The sequence below is a fragment of the Gopherus evgoodei genome, chromosome 2, assembly GCF_007399415.2.
Source record: "Gopherus evgoodei ecotype Sinaloan lineage chromosome 2, rGopEvg1_v1.p, whole genome shotgun sequence".
NCBI lineage: Eukaryota > Metazoa > Chordata > Testudines > Testudinidae > Gopherus > Gopherus evgoodei.
Window position 1 is genome coordinate 262491586 of NC_044323.1, and position 23341 is coordinate 262514926.

The window sequence follows — 23341 nt, forward strand, 5'->3', positions numbered from 1 at the left end:
CTAAATTGATGCAAACGGTTGATAAAACCATTTCCCAAGACTATTCCTAGCATAGGAGGCCTTCTACAGGAACCATAGAGTCAGCTTTGCTGGCCATATGCCTTGCTTTCTCTTCCCTCAGGAGGACCCAGTGGAAGGAGCATTCTAGGGCAGTCCAAGGGCAGCAGGAAGAGAAATAGGGTAAATCCTACACCATGCTGCTTCAGTGTCCCATGTGGGGCTTAAGTTAGGGCAACCCTGAATAAAGCTGCTACCTTCTCTCTCTCACAGAAACACACAGATGAATATAGCCCAAGATCCCTGTGAGCACTATTTATTCCTAAGCTCCCAAATGTAGGGAGCAGCCACAGGTGTAATGGCAGCCACAGGTGAACTAAGCTCTTCACTTCTGCCACCTCTTTATCTTTAAGAAGATCCCTTCTAAAACTGTATCCAGCTGCATTATCATTGCCTTGGCTATAGTTTGTAGCAGGCTTTGCATTCAGGGAGTGCAAGGAAATGCAATTTTTACTGTCTCCACCCACTTTGCACATTGAGTGCCTGCTGAAGACCCATTCACTGTCTAACTATAGCCAATGACTGCTGACAATAGACAATAGTACAGTACGTAGATAATGGGATACGCTAATCATCTAGGTGGGCAGTAGTTGAGAGAACAGTATTAGAATTGTGAAGTTAGGATTAGGGGAGCATTTGCTGAACTGGCTCCTTCAGTCTCTCAGATGGAGACCACTAACAGCTTCCAAAATCTGGTTTAAATTCACTCTTGTGCATCACTGTGTCCCATTGGGAGTATTTCAGAGTGTGCTCAATTTAATTTTTGATGTCAGTTGGTTGTTTCATTGTCTTGCTTTTTAATGAACACAGTAACCACATTTTGATATAACATTTGTATTGTCTGTTTTTTTATATGTCACAACTTAATACTGTATGTTCTGAATAGCAGTCTCTTTTTTTATTTTGGTTAGGCAATTTATTGTTTATCAGAGAATCTTGTGCTGATCATTAATTGTTTAAGCCTTGAGCGTGAAAGTCTTGTGCAGAGTATAAGGTTGTTTGTTGTGTGGAGTTGTTTGTAAGCAGAGGCTGCATTTGGGTGCAAGTAACTTGTCTTCTGTAAATATCAAAACCCCTGGGTTTACACTGCCTACTTCACAAGTGCACAGGTTAAGAAAGTGGGCATGAGCAGAAAATGGGCTTAAACATAAATCTGATCATAATGAAGTATTTAACAACACATTTGTCTTTCAAACTTTACTCCAGTTTACTGGGCAGGCATAACTTTATTTGGGATTTTCAAAAGTGCTTAATCAGGGTAGGCTCCTAATTCCATAGAAGTCAATGGGAGTTGAGGATCATATTTCCAAAGGAGGATGATTGTGGCCTAGGGAGATTTTCAAAAGCACTTAAGTGTGTTAGGCTCCTAATTTGCAATATAATCCATGGTATTTAGGTGCCTAACCTCTTTAAGCACTTTTGAAACACTGCCCTAGGTTAGGGTTGCCACCTTTCTAATTGCACAAAACTGAACACCCCTGCCCTGCCCTGCCCCTTCCCTGAGGCCCCGCCCCACTTGCTCCATCCTCCCACCCTCACTCCCTCCGTCGCTTGCTCTCCCCCACCCTCACTCACTTTCACTAGGCTGGGGCAAGGGGTTGGGGCGTGGGAGGGGGTATGGGCTCTGGGCTGGGGTTGCAGGCTCTGAGTGGGTCCAGAAATGAGAGGTTCAAGGAGAGGGCGTCAGGCTGGGGCATGGGGTGGGGATGTGTGGTGGTGGTAGTGAGGACTCTAGCTGGGGCAGCAGGTTCTGGGGTGGAGCAGGTGATGAAGGGTTTGGGATACAGGAGAGGGCTCAGGGCTGGGACCGAGGGGTTCGGAGTGTGGAAGGGGTGCATGCTCTGGCTGGGGGTGTGGGCTCTGGGATGGGGCCGGGGATGAGGAGTTTGGGATGCAGGAGTGGGCTGAGGCAGGGGGGTTGGGTATGGGTTGAATATGAGGGGTGAGGGGTCCTGGTGGCACTTAGTGCAGTTCCCAGGAAGTAGACTGCCAGTTCCCTGGAGCCATGTGCTGCCCTTGTGACTGCAGGCACCTTCCCTGCAGCTCCCATTGCTCGCAAACCTCATGAGTTGTTGGGCTGCAGGGACCTGCTAGTTGCTTCTGGGAGCTGCACGGAGCTAGGACAGACAAGGAGCCTGCCGTAGCCCTGGGCATCTGCTGCACCACCAACTGGACTTTTAACAGCTCTGTGAGCGGTGCCAGTTGGAGCTGCCAGAGTGCCTTCTCAACTGGGTGTTCTAGTTGAAAACTGGATGCCTCCAACCCTATCCTAGGTGCCTGTCTTCATCTTTAGATGCCTAAATACCTTTGAAAATTTGTCTCTATGAGCCTAAGCTGCTGAGGCGCTTCTGAAAATGCCATTATTGGTGGCTGTAGAGTAGCAGTCTCATTAATGCAGAGCCAGGTTCCTCCTGCTTTTCTGGTCCTGCTCATCACTTTTTACCTTTCCCTTATCCAGTTTATGCAAGAGCTAGTGCCAGGAAAATAGATGTATGTTGAAAGTGTGGTAAGGATAAGAACCCTGATTATATAGTTCTATGCAAACTATAATTTGTGCAAAACCCTCTCAAGAACATCATAAAAGTAGTAAATAATAGTTTGGAAGTGGCCAAAACGTGGATCATTGGTTTAGTGTCAGAGACAAATGGAGCTGAAAGTTTGGAGATATATTTAGATTATAGACAGATGTTCTAACTATAGCTGTTATATGTTTTTCAAAGGACATGATCAAGTTGCAAATAATGCTGTGAAACTCTAATAATGCCTGCTAAAGTAAAATGGCTAATGTGGCCTATAATGTCACAAGAAAGAGCTGTGACTCTAATTCTAGAAGCCCAATATAACAAACACTCTGTTTTGTGCTTTTGGTTGTTAATATGCGACATCTTTTTTTTAATGCAATTATGTGAACTCAGTCCAGTTTCTACTGGAGAGATGTCCATATTGCCAGCACATCTGGCTAGGGTTGCCAGGTGTCTAGTTTTTGACTGGAACAGCTGGTCGAAAAGGGACCCCTAGTGGCTCCAGTAAGCAGCAGTGAGTGGGCTGTTTAAAGTCTGGTTAGTGGCGCAGCGGGGCTAAGGCAGGTTTCCAGCCTGCCGTGGCTCTGTGCAGCTCCTGGAAGCAATGGCATGTCCCCACTCCAGCTTCGATGCATAGGGGCAGCCAGGGGGCTCTGCACACTGCCCCCGCCCCAAGCACCAGCTCTGCAGCTCCCATTGGCCAGGAACTGCGGGCAATGGGAGCTGTGGGTCTGGCGCCTGCAGACAGGGCAGTGCGTAGAGCCACGTGGCCGCACCCCTGTGTAGGAGCCAGAGTGAGGACATGCCACTGCTTCCAGGAGCTGCTTGAGTTAAGCGCCACCCGGAGCCTGCACCCAGAACCCTTTCTGACGCACCAATCCCCTGCCCCAGCCCTGCTCCCCTTCCTGCCCTCTGAACCCCTTGATCCCATCCTGGAGCACCCTTCTGCACCTCAAACCCCTCATCCTCAGCCCCACCCCAGAGCCTGCACCCCTAGCTGGAACCCTCACCCCCCGTGCCCCAACCTCCTGTCCCAGTCCTGTTCCCCCTCCCATCCACTGAACCACTCGATCCCAGCCTGGAGCACCCTCCTACACCCCAGACTCCTCATCCGTAGCCCCATCCCAGAGTCTGCACTCTGAGCCGGAGCCCTCACCTCCCCACACTCCAACCCTCGCCTCAGCCAGGAGCCCTCTCCTGCACCCTGAACCTCTCATTTCTGTCCCTACCCCGGAACCTGCATCCCCAGTCCAGAGTCCGTACCCTCTCCCACACCCCAACCGCCTGCCCCAACCTGGGACCCCTCCCATACTCTGAACCCCTCGGCTCCACCCCCCAGCCCAGAGCCCACTGCTCCACCGCAAACCCCTCATCCCCGGCCCCACCGCAGAGCCCATATGCCCTCACCCTGTCCCGCATCTCAACCCCCTGCCTCAGCCCGGAGCCCCCTTCCACACCCTGAACTCCTCATTTCTGGCCCCACCCCAGAGCCTGCACCCACAGCTGGAGTCCTCACCTGCTGCCTCACCCCAACCACCTAAACCACCCAAGTTAAAATGAGCCAATGAGGAAGGGTAGGGAGAATGAGCGGCAGAGGGAGAGGGGATGGAGTGAGCTGGGGGCGGGACCTCAGAGGAGGGGCTGGGCAAAGGTGTTCAGTTTTGTGTCAGTAGGAAGTTGGCAACCCTATATCTGGCAATCCTTTGTGCATTTTAGTACAGAGGAAAGGATTGACTCAGCATTATAGATTCAGCTTACCTTGATTTCTGGAAGTAATCATTTCTGAATAGGGTAGGGATTGGTAAATAGGTTGCAGTACCCCCCCCCGGCGTATCTTTAAAAATAATATTATTTAACAGCACAGGTGTTCATGGCACTTTACAGGCTTATAAGGTACAATCCTTGCCCTGAGGAGCTCACAATAAGGCAATAATTTAGTACTCCCACAGAGAGACATCCAAAGAAGAGAAAAGGAATCCAGGAGCCTCTTCCCTAACCTCCATCACAACTGTGTTTAACCAGGCCCAAAACGAACCTAATGGTAGTGCTAGGTTGCAAGGCTAGTTAGTGTTTTCTGTAATATTGTATTGCACAAAATGAACCCAATTCACTGATGCCCACACAGTTCTCTTGTACTTATTATTCCACCAAAGGAGTCACAAAACAATCGTAAGGGCCCCTTCACTCCACACCACATATATTCTAAGAATAATAACAAATAAATTTGTTTTGTGCATTTTAGGCTGGTCATACAGAAGAGATGACTTTTCTTCTGACCTACCGCAATAAAGACAATCACATATTGCTATTGAAATGGTCAAAATGTGCACTTTTGGAAGGAGACCACTTAAAAAGGAATTTGATTAGAAATGTATCACAACACATACTTTTCCATAGAACTGAAACTTGAGCTCTAATGGTTAACCTGTGGAATTCCATATATCCTCATGCATATTTTGGAACCAACCCCTTTCAACACTTTCATTTGTTAGAAAGTATTCTGACCTAGGCTGTAAGAAGAAAATAATAATAGTCATTCAGTAGTCATTCAGTAGTTTCATTGTGGCCTCATGGATAATAGTAAGAGAAAGGAAGACAAGATGAAAGCGAAGCTCCAAATTTCTAAAATGTTTAAAGATCTTTGAAAAGTTTATGCACAAGCAGAGTTAATGCTGTCATGCACCAAAGTGCCAAAGATCTAGCAGTAAAGAATATTAATCCACTTTTATAAAATCAAAGGGTTCATATTTTTTACTGTAAAGAAATAATTTGAATAAAATTTGACCCTTTCTACAATTGTCTGTGGGTCAAATTGAACCCACCATTAAAATTATCTAATATCTTTCTTGTATTAGCATTTCAAAACTCAATTTAAATATTCACAGAGCTCTTTTTTAATAAACTTAACAAAATTCAGGTAATTTTCTTCAACTTTCTTGATTGAAGGAAGGCAGTGGGTACAGATATAAAAAAGATGTACAACTACGAGCAAAACCTGAAATCAATTATATATATGAAATAACATAACACATGGAAAGAAATTAATCAAAAGGAAAAATTTCTACTATATGATTCTCTTGGTCTGCTACCTGCAGGCAAAGAACGTAAATGAAAAAAAATCAACATTCTTCTTGCAGATAAGGGAAAAAATTAATAAAAATGTTTCCTTCCTACCAGATCCCCTGATGCAACTTGTGTTAAAAGTAAGTTGCTGCAGGAAGAACTTGCTCACTTAAAATAAATCCGTGTGTGTGTGTGTGTTTTACAGAAATACAGGATTATTCTTCCTGTTAAGCTCAATGACATCAGATTGTTGTGTATTAACAGTGTCCAAAGAGCACCTCTCTTCCCTACCTCATCTCATTAAATTGTTGTACACTAGGTACACTTAAAAAATTTCCACCGGTTTGAGATAACTGGTTCCACCAGTACTGCTCATTAAAAGTATATGGAGTATCTCTCAAACTGTCTGAATTTTTCAAAACTTAAGATACATTTAAACTACCACGACTATACATAAAGCAGATATATCTGAGGAGTTTAAGATGTGCTTGCAAGGTAATGAATCTCTACAAGCTGACATCTGTGTTGAGCTGTTGAAAATGTAACATTAGGAAATCTGAGAACTGCAAAAAGGATTTTGTTAAGTTTAACAGCGCACAACCATAGTCTAAAGAGAGAATAGTTTTCTTTAAGTATTAGATTGATATTATTTATCAGATGGTAAGCATGAACGATATTTAAGTTTTTCTACTTACTGAACAAATGTGGTGGTGTGTGTCTGACTGCCAATCACGTGTTGCTAGGAGTGTTCATTATAATTTTAAGATACTCATCTTACAGTTGGCTTTCTATGTACTGCTATATGCTGCCAAGCAGCAAGAGACTGGAATTTAACTGCCTGGCTTGGCCGTTGCTTCCCATATTGGTGGGAACTGTGTAATGAAGATATATGCTGAAATTCCAGAGGGAGGAGCAAGGCTAGTTTTCATTTACTCTCCAGTGAAAATTGATGGCCATTTGGAATCAGCATTAACTGAGAACCAAAGTGAGTTCAGTAATTCTGAAAGATAGTCATAGAATCATGTCACATGTTTCTAGCTTGAGAGAGATAAGCTAGTAGGAAAAAGATCTAAAGTGTCCTTGAAGTTGCCAGTATGAGCCAGAAGCTCTGTTTCATAAATTCTGGATGTCATTATTCAACCATATTGTCCTAACTTGTGAGTTCCCATCCTGTGAGGAATATTATAAACTTGGTAGCCTGATGGTGGCTGAATACAGTCTTGGCGTCCTGGCCCTGAGGTAAGAGCCAAAAAATGGAAAATAGGTAACCGTAAAGATATTGCTTGTATTTCTTCTCATTGTTGTATTGATGTCATCATTTTACTTTCATCAACATGGGTTCATCTTCCATGTTTCAACACTCCATGTCTTCCCACTGGCAGAAGACAATGATTTGGTATTTACAGTTTTGTCCACTGTAGAAGTGGTGAACCAATGCAATCTGAAAACCAGTTCTGTCACTCTGGGGAAAGCCAGTGAAGTGCTGGAGGAGGAACTTTGGAGCATGTTTGCAGGAACTTCTTGTTCAAATTTCTTTCATCAAGTTGAGGGAAAAATCAGGATGTTTTTCTTGCTGCTGACAGACTTCAGAACTGCTCAGGATGCTGTCAAATCATGCTGACCGGAGATGATACTTCTTGGGGCTTATAAAAATACTTTTGAAGAAAAAATTATTTTTCTTTGGAATGGATCAGGTTGCACCAGTTATTCTAATGTCCTAACATCTTCTGATATTTTTCAAGAGACGGAAGCCCTGGGACCACTTTTTGTAATGTCTACTCTTCACTCCCCACATTTAAAATGAGACAAGTTGAACACGCTGTTATCCTCTCAATATTCTTGGCTTAATCTTTAGAAACTGATAATAAACATTTCCAGCACGTTTATTTGCAAACTAGTGTTGCCTCATTCTTTGGTTATGTTTAGAAAAAAATGTTTTTCTTTAAATAGAAAAACAAATGGTTTGATTCTCCAAAAACCATGCCCCTTCTGTCTGTAAGCTTATTCACACCTGGTACCTGGGTTTTAATACAGGTTAATAATCATGGCAGCACATTATTGGGGGAAATTTTCAGAGTTTCAGCAAGATCATACAAAATGCATCCCATGGATCCACCAAGTTTGAAGACTCAGCAGTGTATAATGGCTTTTAAAGAAGACTTATTAAATATTACTACTAATAATAATTATATCACATTAGCCTCTCCCCAGCCATTCACCATCCAGGATTCCAGACATTCTGAAGCATTTTTAATTTGCTGAGAGGATTGTTTTATGATGCTTCTGTCAGAATGCTGGTTGACTAGGAAGGAAGTTAATCACTCATGACTTAATGGGTTAAGAATTTCAGACCTGGTCTACACTATGATTTTAGGTCGAATTTAGCAGCGTTACCTCGATTTAAGCCTGGACCTGTCCACACGACAAAGCCCTTTTTTTTGACTTAAAGGGCTCTTTAAATCGATTTCTTTACTCCACCTCCGACGAGGGGATTAGTGCAGAAATCGGCCTTGCCGGGTCAAAATTGGGGTCATGTGAATGTGATTCGACGGTAATGGCCTCCGGGAGCTATCCCAGAGTGCTCCATTCTGACTGCTTTGGACAGTGCTCTCAACTCAGATGCACTGGCCAGGTAGACAGGAAAAGGCCCTCAAACTTTTGAATTTCATTTCCTATTTGGCCAGTGTAGTGAGCTCATCAGCACAGGTGACCATGCAGAGCACATTGTGCACATTGCCAGGTCAATTTCTTGTTTTGATCCACTCCATCTATCTTTTACATCTTAGGCTGGCAGCAGATGGTGCATTACAATTGCTAGCCATCGTCATCTCCCGGGTGCTCGGCAGAACATGGGAATGACCTGGCTGAGTCACTCCCATGTCTGCCCAGGCACCCCTGACCAACCTTACTGAGGTCGGCTAAAAGAGAACCCAGGAGTACGACGACAATGGCTACCAATCATAATGCACCATCTGCTGCCAAAAGGCAATAAGCTGCTGCTGTGTAGCAATGCAGTCCCACGTCTGCCAGCACCCAGGAGATGTACAGTGACGGTGAGCTGAGCAGGCTCCATGCTTGCTGTGGTATGGTGTCTGCTCAGGTAACCCAGGAAAAAAGGCGCAGAACTATTGTCTGCCATTGCTTTCACGGAGGAGGGAAAGAGAGGGGGTCTGACGACATATACCCAGAACCACCCGCAACACTGTTTTTGTCCCATCGGGCATTGGGATCTCAATCCAGAATTCCAATGGGCGGCGGAGACTGCAGGTACTATGGGATAGCTACTCACAGTGCAATGCTCCGGAAGTCGACGCTAGCCTCGGTACTGTGGACGCAGTCCGCCGACTTAATGCACTTAGAGCATTTTGTGTGGGGACACACACAATCGACTGTATAAAAACGATTTCTAAAAACCAGACTTCTATAAATTCAACCTAATTTCGTAGTGTAGACATACTCTCAGAGAGACTTTCCCACAGCATTAAGCAAAGCATTGAAACACATGCTTAAGGCTATCTCTGTATGGCAAAGCCCTTAAACATGTGCTTTGAGCACATGCTTAAGTGCTTTGCTGCTTACCAGTAGTCTGATGAATTGGAGCCAAAGGACTTGATTTACTATTGAATTTCTCCAGTTTTATGCCATTCTAACACCACTGATTTTGTTGGAGTTACACCAGTATAAAACTGGAGAAGTGCATTGGTGCATTAGACCCAGAGTGCTTTACAGGGTCAGGTGCTGTTTGTCTCATGAAGAAGCATTTAATTTTAATAGGCATTTTCTCCTTTAAAGGAATGTAGGGCTATTTTCTTATGACATTTCACTCCCATCTTGCCTGTCTGAAATGCTTTTAGTCACTTTTTTGTACATGCCACTTGCCCTTTTAGATTTGTATTTATCTTTAGAAAGTAGGGATCAGGGCTGCTAATGTTGTATCTATTTTGTGCTGTATAAAAATGGTCAGTTACATTAATTTTTATATATATTTTATATGTATATAAAGTGAGGGTAAATATTTATGTTTTAACTGTGAAGAGACTAATCATACTAGAAAAAATGTGCTTGCATGTCTTTAAATCTGATACAAATTAGGGAACTAGAGTTCAGATTTCCCCACACTGCTCTGCCAAGTGGCCTCAGTCAGAAATAATTTTCTCCATGATGGAACATGGAGTTCACTCATCAGCCTCTCCTGACTAGATACTATTATTTGTATCAAATTATATGTGGTGATTTCCTGAAGTGGACTACTGGGCCCACTAAGCCACACAGGTTATTTACTGAATTCACTCCTTCATTGCTGTCATTAATTTTACTTACCTTTCTGGTGTCTATTGCCCTTACTTTATTTATTTTTAATTGTTAATTTAGGATTGTGGACATGTGAATAAAATTGGTTATAACCCCCTCCCCCCAAAAAACACAAGTTAATGTGGAAGGTGGAAACTGAGATCTGCTCTTTAGTAAACATTTTCTCATTTTTCAGTTTGAAATCTTGGGGAAGAACTGGAGAATTCAATTGCCTACACAGTAGCTTCTTTAAGATCAGAAACTAAGATTTTTTTATCTAAATGTATTTAGAAATTCTTAACTGCTTATCAAGTTATCTAAATAATCTGAAATACTTGAGGTTTACTTTTTCCTAGATTACGTGTAATGTTTTTACACAGCTCTACTACGAAAACACTATAAAAATCAAAACACAAGTTTATGGAAGTGAGAATAAAAGACAAAAATCTACCGTATTCCCCTGGAATTAACCATTTAACTAAACTCCTAATCCTTCTGCTGTTTAAATTTTATTATTTGATTTCAGTGATCTAATCCCATCACAAGCCAGTTGGCACTCACACCAAAGAAGAGTTTTAGGAGTTGGAATTATTTTGATTTGCATTGTTGCTACTTTATTTTATGTTTGGTTGGTGTCAATATTTCACACTCTGTCAACTCAGTTTTTAATACATTTTTCATCGAAATAAAGAATGGCGCTTGTCTCTGTTGAAATAAATGACGATACAATAGGAACATAAATAATGTATGTATACTATAATTGTACAATAAAATGAAAAGCATGATTAATTGATAACGTCATTACATTAAAGCAAGGAGTTAAAAGGAAGCACAATGTAGTCTAAACTCACTCTAGGAATCGGTGCCAGTGCTAGCCCATTGGGGGCCTCAAGCAGGAATATTTTTGGGGCCTCCCCACTCAACACATGCTAATAATTAATAGGGGCCACTTTGAGCTGCCGGGGGCCCTAAGTAATTGCTTAGCCTGCTTATGCCTAGCACCAGCTCTGCTAGGAACTGATGAAGCTGCAATCAGTCATCTAAAGTGCTGTAAGTAACATCAGCAAAATTAGTGAAAGCAGCCAATTGAGGGAAAAACACTACATCAGAGAAAACTCAGGACCTCCACTCTTTTAAATGTCATATTTATTGTTGTCCTTTTGACTTTAATTTTAAAATAAGATAGTTCCATTCAAATTACCAATTCAAAATTCTGGACAGGATCGATTTAGTGGAACTACTTACAGAGTAAGATAGCATGAATTAGGATAGCAGAATTGGGTGCAGGATCAATTTTTAAATGGATTAATAATGAAATACAATGCTATGGAATCATGAAAATTAGAAAAAATATCTACCTGTTAACCCCTAGCTGAATGTAACCATTCATTTTCAGTAAAGGTCAGCATAGTTTTTTTTTTGGGAATGACTTTTGTCCCTGAGAATTGTGTATGTGGATGATTCTTTGATCTGTGCCTGCAGATGTCTAGGTAGGCAAGCATTTCTTCATTAGAGTACACATATTGGGGATTTGTGTATTGGCATCTAGATTTGTATGCACAGAATAAAACCACATTCTGATGCACACCTACAAATTGATTTTGCGTGCATGTGATGAAATTTACACTTCTCTAGCCAGATGCATGCACAAATTGGGGAATTATATATGTGTATCTGTATTTAGCATCTACCCACAGAAATGTTTGATAAAAATGTTTTTAATCTGAGCTTCATTTAAATCAACCAACCACCATAGCTTCAACTCCCTTGCTGCTTTTTTGATCTACTGTGTCCTCCTGTCTACTGACATTTGTTGAACTATATGTGACATTCTGTGTACTACTTGAAAATAATGTTAATGTATCTTATAAAGTGAATATTTCCAGGACTGCCATAAGTGAATATATATGGACTACATATCTATTATTTTCCTTAATTCATAATGGTAATTATTAGGGTGCTGACTACATACCGGTGACTCCTTCAAAGAACATCTCTAAACAGGCATAAATATCACCTCACACATGCAAACTGAATTGCTCAGATATTCTTCATATATTTTCCAGCAATTCTTATTTGGAAATTAAAATGACTATAAGCTAATGTTTCAGCAGGAAGTCAGATTGCTGAAATGTGGACTGTTATAGTTCATCCAAATAAAAACTGCTTGAAAAATACATTAAAGACATATAACCAGTTTTGGCAAGATATGGAACATGATGTTCATGCCTGCTTGGACTTACACACACCCACACCGTTCCCCGCCACTCTTCTCCATCCACACAAAGATTAAAACCTCTTAGAACAGTTTCATTGTTTAATAGAATCAGAATACTGTAGAAGGCTCTTTTAGTAGGTCATCTATTGCAAACTGCAAGATTTCTGTGTATCAATTTAAATGCTACTCTTTGATTTTTGATGATATATGTGAACACACTTTCCCCACTTACAATGACTGACTATGAAAATCTCTTTAACATTTGTGTTCTTTTGTCCACTTACCTTACGTATAGATGCAGGGACACTTGAAAAACTCTAATTTAACCTCTTGGTGTTAGGGTTTATGGATGAATGCCTTTGCACAAAAATTATTATAAAATTAAAAAATGAACGTTTCTTCAATAAAAATCTTGAAAAGAGAGATGAGAATAACCAATAAAATGTATTTGTCATTTTCCAACCTGGCTAAAGTGCCATCGTTTTATATACTCATATTTAAAATTGCATAATTTGCAGTGGGTGTTTTTGAAATTGCATTTTAAAGCTGATATTAGAAGTCATGTAAGGTGTCTCACTGATAGCACTGGAGATTGAAGTTCTAGACATTCCACGCTCTCCCCAGATTCCCTGCCAATATGTGCTCAACTCTTTTTTGGAATAATCCCTCCCCCCCATCCTGCTTGGTACGAGATGGTGTCCATATCTCCATGTCCATGGCCACTCAACTACATGCTTTCCCAAGACTGCCAGAAAATGCAGGTGATGATAATGGCACATTTTTGATAATATGCAAATTTCTTTGGGCATAGATTCAGCCTTTATGAGAGAGGTCTAGATTGTGCAACCCTTACTTTATACTTGTGAGTATATCCTCAGACAAGTGGACCCATTGTGTCAAATTCTCAGGCAGTGTAAATTGGCATAGTTCCATTGAAATCAATGCCAGCTGGGAATCTCTCACCCACTGACTTCAGTAAAGACAAATATTGTATTTATGAGAGCAAGGGTTGCACAATCTAGCCAAAAATGAATTTGACTACTTTGATGCAGTGGAGGTAATCACAGATTCCTAATAAATCATAAGAAATTCCAGTACAGTCAGTGTATTTTAACAACTTTATCCTTCCCGCTTCATTTAATGCAATAGGACCATTTATGTACTGCGTCTCAGTATTATAGAAGTATTAAAAATAATACTGGAAAACTATCCTATAAGTACAAATTACATTTTTTTTTGAGAACTATGTTTCATTTTAGCAAGAAATCTTCAGTCAATTATAAATGGGGCCATGCTTTCATCAGAGAGAGAAAGATGTAATTTTTCTTCAAGTCTCAACCATGTATTTTGCAATCTGTTTTTGAAATCCACTTTTTAAATGAATTTTGAAAAGTATAGAATTTATTAAAATCTCACTTCAATTAAAATAGATTCCATTATTTCCAATCTCTATTAAAATCTCGGGTACAATTGTTCATCTGCGAAAGATGTCTTTACCAGGTAGTTAATATTAACAAATGAACATAAAGTGTACTCATTATTTGCTCATCAGCAAATTTGACCTTGCCTCCAGGCTAGTAGTGACAAAATGTAGTTACCGTCTGTTGGGTGTTTGGTCTATGTGAAATGAACTGGTAATCTCAGTCCAGTTTCTGTCAGCTGTGTGTCCACAAAACAAAAAAATTAGCAGAATTGCCACTCGCTGGTACCCATTAGAGAGGTATCAGGACTTTGTGCCAAGGACTTAGTGGCCATGGAGACTTCAGAATTATTTTTAACTGGTCTCTTCAGAGCAGAGTTGAGGCCCAATGGCAGGACGATGTGAGGAAACTTGCATTGTCCCTGTCTGTGCTTTAAATATTCGAAGAATAGACGACTCAGGTCTGTAAAGCAAATTTAACGAGCGCTAAAATTCAATGTAACATTAAAAAAATCTAACAAACACAACAACAAAAAAAGGGCTCTTCTTCCACATATACAAATGGGGTTTGCATATATAACTTCCATTTCTATTATTAGGAATGGCTGGCTTAAATACCACAACTGGATAAATGACAAAGCAGATAATTTGCACATATTATTCCAAAAATATAACAATATTTTGCATATTTGAAATACATGTGAGCTATTTACTGAGCTGGCAGAATAATGAGAAAAATCACATCTTTTTTTTTTGTGCAATACATTGGATAAATTATCTGATAAATGTTATTTGATCATTTCTAATAAATTCCCATCACAGCAATTGAAGAATAAACCCTAGTTGTAGAATTTAGTTGTAAGATATGAGGCTTTTATTTAATATTACTGTTAGATGATTTTGGTACAGTGTCCCTGATTCTTTTTAAAGGGCCCCTTGAAGATGCCATTGACGATGAAGAGGAAGAGTTCCTGTCTGAAGAAAATGACATTATCTCAAAAGAAGACTTTCCATTGGAGGAAAGCTTTTCTGCAGAGTTTGAGCCTGAGAATTTGAGTTGTGAAGAAGTGGAATACTTTTGTAATAAAGGTAATCAATGCAGCACAGCGCCTGAGGGAACGAAACCGATACGTGCACATACACTTGATCAGAAACATTTTGTGGTGTTTGAAATGCAGAAAAAGCCCTATTAATAAGAATCCTTAAATTAAGAAAATATCAACTCTTGTTGAGTCATCTTTTAATCTGGTAGTACTGTATATATTCATTCATAAGCCGAATATCTTTGGTAAAGAAGTGATGCATCAAAGAGTGCGGGTTGGATTATAAATGGGTCTACGCCAAAATTTGATGATTTTAAACTCTAGGGAATCATTGAATTGAATATCGAATACATTATCATTTTGTTTACCTGGAGCGTCTGCAGGCATGGACCCCTCAGCTCCCAGTGTCCGCGGTTTGCCGTTCCCAGCCAATGGGAGCTGCGGGAAGTGGTGTGCAGCTGGGAATGGCAAACCGCGGACACTGAGAGCTGAGGGGTTCCATGCCTGTGAACACTCCAGGTAAACAAAACATCCAGGCCCACTTTTACCCTAACGGGTCAGTTTTTGCTATTTTTACCTAACCATCTTGGAGGGGTCGGCTTATAAATGAACAGGCTAATGAACAAATATATACGGTAATTACTGCAAATATTTCAATATGGTAGAGCTGGAACTCAGTTTCTAGAGTGTTGGTAATCAAAACATATTTATCTTAACTATTTAAAATGAATCTCAGAAATCCATCACATAAGACAGAGAGCTGGCAATACAGCAGGCCACTTCATTACTTCCTTGCCCATGTTAGGAAGCTTGCTGTGTTTTTGGATTCTTGAATTAAAATAGTGCTCACTGATGATACACTGCCAGCACTGTGAGGTCAGTGATTTGCAGAAAGGAGGGCTTTTAAAGTTGTAGATGCCTTTTTGGCACACCAATTGTAGGTTATTGAAGATATATTTATTTTACGATGAAATATGTCAATGCATTCTTAATCTGTGTTTGGGTATGCTGTTCCCAATCCAGCTGACAGAAAGATTTCTCTTTTATGAAAAACTGATTTAACTTTCTTTCTTTCTTTTTGATTGTTTTATTGTTTGTCTTCTGCAGTTAAGGATGCTCATCCAATATCTAGGACCATTGTGGTAATGGTTGGCTTATTAGTTGCAACGACCCAGGAAGTTTGGTTTCAGTGATTTTTCTTTCTGTTCTCTTTAGGGCACTGGGATATTTTTTTCTTACTGGGATAGTTTGGTGGTCTCCAGTTTATCAGTCATGATTTTCCTAGGCAAACTGGAACAAGCCTCTTTGAGTGCAGTCAAAGGCTTAGGCCCATAGGCTTAGGCCTATAGAGTCCTGGTTGCCATAGAAGTAGAGGTAGGTGGTAGAGAGTGGAGAAGACAAGAAAACACAACTTCTGTAAGTTTCTCACACATGTGACTATGTTAGGAAGGGTTAGTTAGTTAATCCTTAGCAAGGATATGCCACCTCGGAGAACAAACAATCAAAGATGCAGTTTTGAATCCTAGAGCTAAATGGCTTATCGTACTAAGACCAAACAAGATGATAAATGAAAATACTTTAAAAACACAATGAGCTAAATGCTGTTAACATTAAGAACATAAGAATGGCCCTACTGGGTCAGACCAAAGGTCCATCTAGCCCAGTATCCTGTCTTCTGACAGTGGCCAGTGCCAGATGCCCCAGAGGGAATGAACAGAACAAGTAATCATCAGGTGATCCATCCCCTGTCACCTATTCCCAGCTTCTGGCAAACAGAGAGTAGGGGCACCATTCCTGCCGATCCTGGCTAATAGCCATTGATGGACCTATCCTCCATGAATTTATCTAGTTATTTTTTGAACTCTGTTATGGTCTTGGTCTTCACAACATCCTCTGGGAAGGAGTTCCACAAGTTGACTATGCGTAGGCAAACACTGCACCCCTTATGAGCTCAGTGGATAATAGGCTGCTTGGTTTAGTGGAAATATTTGGCCAGATACTGGGATTATTCTATAGTTATTTTGTGATGTAGCTCAAGATTTTTAACTTTCATTTGAATAGTCAGCATGCCAGTTCTTCCCAAGTCCTCTCTGACCTGTCTAGGATGCCTATGACTCCAGAGGATGGGGAGGGGACTCTGAGAAAGGAATCATACCGGGCTGATGCAGCTATTGCTTTCCACTGTATACTCACACTGCTTTAAAAGTCTACCCATTCTACAGAGCCCATCCCTGAAAATAGTCCTGTTCTGTGTGAATGAATGAAAACTTGTTTACTTCCTTATTTTATTTACATGCAACAGTCATTTGTATATTTATAAATCTTGCTATTTTTTTGTGAGGGACAATAAATGAAAAGCAGAGATGGGAGTGAGGGTCACTGGTATAAAATCAGGAATCTGGAGGGGGACAATGAGCAGAGAACCCTGGATGGCTCCCACTACTCATCGAAGGCATCCAGGGAGCCAGTGGACATAGCCCAGAGGAAATCTGTCTAGAGGCATGACTTGAGGAAGGATCAGAAGTAGGCCCCGCAGTCACAGATCACCCTCCACCCCCTGTTTAGCTTCCTTCTCCAGGTACAGTGCTAGGAGGAGGCTGATGAGGAGGTCTCATGACTTTGTAGGGCCGTGATTAGGAGGTGTGTGTGTGGGGGAAATGGGATATAAATGTGTGCCAGGGTCTTCCTCTCACTGCGAAAGGATCAGGTGTCAGAGAATGTCATGAACCACGCCAGGTATATGCCCATGCTCATGGCACCATGAAGGAACTGCCAACTAATAGTCCCAGCAGGCTGTGGGACCAGGGTGGAATACGGATTAGCCCACTGGGATGCCGCTCCCTTCTTGGGTAGCAGGAGTTCCTGCCACTTGTTGTCAGAGCAGGACACAAGGATGAGGAAATGAAGGGTATGGATCATGAGCACATACAGCTGTTTCCTGGGTGCAGTTAAGAGATGGACTGGCTGTATGTCTCACAGCCAGCTCAGACAGTATGTAGGGGGTGGCTGGGGAAGCATGGAGGGTCAGGGTCAGGCAGGGAGTACCCTCCCGAAAGACCCACTCAAGGAAAACCACAAGAAGCAGGTGTGAGGGCTGCCCTCAACTCCTGGAGCACAAGATGGGGGACATGAGGGATGGAGAGTTCACGTGTGCCAGCCAAGGGATTGACCCTGTCCCCCTGATTGTAGTCCGTGAAATCTCCAATCCTGGTGGTAACAGCCAGAACAGACTCTGGTGCATCAACAGGGACTCCCTCACCTTCACACCTAGATGGGGGTTGCATAGCAAGGTCTCTGCGAGGAGGTCCTCCCCATGAACCTGGTTGCTAAGTCTAGCTTCTAGGTTCTGAGACAACGTGAAAAGATCTTGGGAAACCTCTGGCAGCTGGAGCTCTTGACCCAGTTGACCTGAGCAAAGAAGGCCACCAAGTAGATAGTTTGGCAAGCCTCCACCCATGCTAGGTGGCTCGGGTCCTGGACCAGAAGGAGCATGTTGTCAGCGTACACTGACAGGACCATCCTCAAATCCAGCTCTTGGAGCACCAACTCCATGAATCTCTTGTGGAGGAAGGTGCTCAATGGTGATGGTATATTGCTGGCTGGACAGCGGGCACCCCTGACACACCCCTTGACCAAAGATGACTGGTTCAGTCAGGGTCCAGTTGAGTTGACTAAACACTTGCAGAAGCATACAACACTGGGAGAATCTTGCCGTTACTGTGTCTTAAGTTTAGGTATGAACCTGATGATATATCCCAGGAACTGGAAGCTGTAAAGATATTTGTTGATTCTTCAAAGTGAATATCATTTGATTCTTGATGCTCCTTTCTCCAGGTGATATGTATAGTAGTAGTTATAAAAGAAGCTTTAAGCCTATCCACAGCAAATTCTACAGGGAAAATTTTTTAAAAGAAAATACCTTATCTTATCTTATCTGGCATATAAAATTCCTAACTGAGGCAGTGTAAAAAAAAAGTCCCACTTTGAAGTAAATGGAGAACTGTAAGGGTCCAGTGTGGGGGCTCGGCCCTCTCGGGTGCGGCTGGGAGCCAGTCCGCCTCGCTCCACGAGTTGGGTGAGCTGTCAGCTTAGCCTGGTGAAGCAGGAAACAGTCAGGAACTCAGGTCCTCAGGCCATGGCTGAGCAAACAAACAGTCTATTAGCCCAGGCCCTTGGGCAGGGCGGGGCAACAAGCAGTTTAGGGCTCAGTCCTTTAGGCAGGGACTGAGCAAACAAATAGTCTATTAGCCCAGGCCCTTGGGCAGGGCGGGGCAACAAGCAGTTCAGGGCTCAGTCCTTTCTCAGGCCAGCAAGAGGGGGAGTCTGCCACCCCTGGAAGGGTGGCAGAGGGGATGCAGACCCTCCCACTCCACTGCGTCCCACCCGGAGCCCTAACAGCGACAGGCAGTCTGCTGCTCTGTCAGCGGGGATCCTGATCGCAACACACTGAGATTGGTTCGGGGTCTCCTGGAGCCAGACTAGGGTCGGCTACCCTGGGCCACTTCCAATCTCCCCCCGTTGGTACCTGTGTATCACCCGCGTCTTCTGCAGTGTCCCACACCATGGGCTCCTCAGGATACTGAGCGCTGGGTAAGCGGGGCTGGTCCTCGGGATACCGGGCGCTGGGACGTTCAGACAGCTCCTCGGGGCACTGGGTGAGAGGTAGGCCCGGCCGGTCCTCCTTAGGGTAGCGAGGACGGGGCATACTTAGCTAGTCCTCCTCAGGGTAGCGATCACAGGGTCGGCTTGGCCAATCTTCCTCAGGGTAGTGAGCGCGGGGCAGACTCGGCCAGTGCTCCTCAGGGTAGCAAGCGCGGGGCAGGCTTGGCCAGTGCTCCTCAGGGTAGTGAGCGCGGGGCAGGCTTGGCTCGACGGGGCTACGGCACCAGCGTCTGTGCTCTCCGGTGGCCAGCGGCCAACTGAGTGCTGTGGCCGGGCCTTTATACTTCCTGTCCTGCCCCTTGACTTCCGGGGGGCGGGAACAGGTGGCGGCAACTCCGCCCACTTCAGTGTTTGTTCTGGCTCGGCCCTCTCGGGCGCAGCTGGGAGCCAGGCCGCCTTGCTAAAAGAACCTATTCTGGAAAAGAATGGAATAGGAGAGTATGAAGGCAGTGGTTTTCAAACTGCAGGTCGCGACCCAGTACTGGTCGTAGAATGTAAAGCACTGGCGGCTCTGGTCAGCACCACTGACTGGGCCGTTAAAAGTCCTGTTGGCAGTGCTGCCTGGCTAAAGAAGGCTAGTCCCTACTTATTCTGACACCCCGCTGCACCCTAGAAGTGGCCAGCAGCCGGTCCAGTCCTAGGCGGGTGGGCCACGGAGTTCTGCATGCTGCCCTGCCCTGAGCCTCCACACTCCCATTGGCCAGTTCTATGAGCGAGAGCTGCAGAGAGCCGCTCGCGCACTCCGCCTAGGAGCCAGACCTGCTGCTGGTAGCACGGTCCACGGTGCCAGAACAGACAGGAATCCTGCCTGAGCATCCCCGCTGCGCCGCTGACTGGGAGCCGCCCAAGGTAAGCCCATGCTACAACCCCCTGCTCCAATCCCCAGCCCTGAGCCCCCATCCAAGCCCCTTCCTGCACCCCAAACTCCTCATCCCTGGCCCCACCGCAGAGCTTGCACTCCTAGCCCAGAATCCTGACCCCCTCCTGCATCCCACTTCCCTGCCCCAGCCCTGAGCTCCCCCAAATCTCTCATTGCTGGCCCCACCCCAGTGCCTGCACCCCCAGGCCATAGCTCTGACCCCCTCTTGCACCCCAACCCCCTGCCCCATCGCTGAGCCCCCCCAAACCCGGAGCCCCCTCCTGCACCTCAAACCCTCCAGCTTCACCCCACAGACTGAACCCCCAGCCCAGAGCCCTGACACCTTTCCACACACCAACCCCCAACCCAGAGCCCCTCCCACACCCTGAACCGCACATTTCTGGCCCCACCCACAGCCCTCATCCCGAAACCTCTGCCCCAGCCCTGAGCCCCTTCCACACCCCAAACCCCTCATCCCCGCTCTGTTGGGTCATGGGCATCAACAATTTTCTTCAACTGGGTCGCCAGAAAAATTTTTTGAAAATCACTGGTATGAAGGCATTTAAATGGCTCAGCTACAGTTGAGTTGTTTTGTGTCTTAGAAATTTAGTACTGGTAGCATGAGGCCACATGTTCCCCTTCTGTGGACAAAAGACAGGAGGGAAAAACTCGCCTGCGAAGTAAATGAGATTCATCTCACAGAGTTTCCTTTTCACCCTCCTCCCAGTGGATGGGTTTGTGACATTATTGAATGAGGCCCAATGTTGCTAATTGTAATGATTTTGTCATAGGTCTCATGCTATTTAGTGTTTTTCTTAAAATCTCAGATGCTGAAATCTAGAGATTACATGATGATTTTTTTTTCATTTTCTACCCTTGGGTGTGGAGGAAAGCTTGAAAATGTGAAGTGAGTGTATCCTAAAGGCTCAGAAACCAGAGAGAAAGAAAAAGAATCTAAATGCATTTATTTGGTAGTCTGACTTGTGATTTTTGAATGCTTGGATTTGGTAGTACTGGAGGCCTGCAAACACACACATCCTGTAGATCTGCATCGAAAGTAGCAAACAAATGGGTAGATCCAGGAACCCTTCTCCCACAATGACATCATGACTTTTGATGCAGCCATCCATACTGCCTTTGGTTATTTCTGCCTGCTCACCACTCACCACCATAGATTCAAGCAGAATGAGTTAATACTTTGTTGTAAGGGGAGTATGCCACAGACAGTGACTAGTCCCAGAAGTAACCCTTTTTACCCTTCCAAGTTCCCGTAGAAAGAAGGTAAAAGGGAACAGGGAAGGGTTCTAGTGAGTACGCAGATAGGCAAAGAGCATGTAGCAGAGCTGGTGTTTACCTCGTTCTGTGCTGTGTTATGTATACAGTGTTTACTTTTTAATCCCTTCCCAACCATGTACAGAGGAGGCAGACTCTGGAGGGGAGGGATAACTCAAGGGTTTGAGCACTGGCCTACTAAACACAGGATTATGAGTTCAATCCTTGAGGGAGCCATTTAGGGGTCTGAAGCAAAAATCTGTCTGGGGATTCATCCTGCTTTGAGCAAGGGACTGGACTAGATGACCTCCTGAGGTTCCTTCTAATCCTGATATTCTGTGAATTGGGCCCAGAGGTTTGTAATTATCCCAAATAGGGACTGAAATTAACAAATCATTGGAAAGGGGCAGGACTGAGTTCACATGTTATTGACTTAACTGAGGTGGAATACATGGGTATTAACAATTTGGCTACTTAAGGTATTTGGCAGGAGGGAGTTTTTTGTCAGGCTTTATCTGGCTGTTTGATGGAGAGGTAGCATCCTTGCAACCAGCCTCCCTGATAAAGTCCTACTCCCAGATGGTCAAATGGTGTGGGAGATATCCAGAACTTTTAGACAACGAAGCATTTGGATAACAGAAGTGCTATTTTGAGCTGCAATTTCATTGCAGTAGAAATATGGGGAATGAAGAGAGTAATGCTGAAGTTTACTTAATACTTTTTGAAGCTTGGGGTACAATGCTTGTTAGAAGAGACCAATGTCTTCTCTGGGAGTAGGTGCCAGTACAACCCAGTCTCATCAGTGTTGTAAATCTACTGGTTTGTAAGCCCCTCCATTTCCATAATCTCCAGCAGTTGGTTGTGAATAGGGTGCAATGGACTCATAAAATGTGCTCATTATTTCGCCAGTGATACTGACAAATACCATGCTGTTATTTAAACTGGTTGAGCCAGCCATCTCTGGTGCTGACAATGGCAAGGGTTTAGTTGAGAAATTATTAGCTGGTGCTTAACTAACACAGGGCTTCAAGGGGACACACTTCAAAACTACAGTTTTTGAATAAAGGAAATTTGAATGACTGGACTTGTACCGTATGTCCAGCCATTAACTCTGGGCTAGAAAATTGGTTTGATCACAAGATTGCCAGACATAGAAAGCAAAGGAGAATGGTTCTGCAAAAGTGTGAAGCAAATTAAATTGATTTTGCATTACATGTCATTAAACAACTTTCCACTTTTCAAATTATGAATTTCGTTTAGTTTTTCTTTTCCCTCTAACTCATAAATGGCTTGTTAGAACAAAACACCTGGAAAATTCCCAAACCAAAAAAAAAAAATCTGATTTTTAAACATCAAAGTTTCTAAATGTCAATAATTGCACTTGTCTACCTGATCATTTCAAAGGATTAAGAACTTAAAGAAATGAACATTGTTTAAGTATAGATGTATTATAAGCAGACTCTACAATTAAAGTTTTCTACTATTTTTATTATAAGTCTCCACAGTTGCTTATAAATAATTTTGGCAGACTTCAGCCACTTTGACTGATTTTTTTTCCACGTCAGGCTGAAATTTTTTGGAAAGTTTCAACAAAAATGGTTCGGATGTTTTTTGAGAATGAAGCCAGAGAGAAATGTAAGAACATAAGAATAAGAACGGCCATACCGGATCAGAGCAAAGGTCCATCTAGCCCAGTATCTATCTACCGACAGTGGCCAATGCCAGATGCCCCAGAGGGAGTGAACCTAACAGGCAATGATCAAGTGATCTCTCTCCTGCCATCCATCTCCATCCTCTGATGGACAGAGGCTAGGGACACCATTTATGGACTTAACCACCATGAATTTATCCAGTTCCCTTTTAAACATTGTTATAGTCCCAGCCTTAACAATCTCCTTAGGTAAGGAGTTCCACAAGTTGACTGTGAGCTGTGTG

At 43.3% G+C, this 23341-nt stretch overlaps 1 protein-coding gene across 3 annotated transcripts in view; it reads left to right on the plus strand.

The window, feature by feature from the left end:
- Window positions 1–23341, plus strand: part of ZFPM2 (zinc finger protein, FOG family member 2) — a 492640-nt gene that overhangs the window by 103772 nt on the left and 365527 nt on the right. For 2 of the 3 annotated variants that reach the window (XM_030553692.1, XM_030553694.1), the window contains exon 2: window positions 14501–14659. The exons of the other annotated variant lie outside the window; for it this stretch is intronic. In XM_030553692.1, coding sequence (XP_030409552.1) covers window positions 14501–14659 — 159 coding nt within the window. The remainder of the gene's footprint in view (window positions 1–14500; window positions 14660–23341) is intronic. 3 annotated transcript variants of the gene reach the window in all.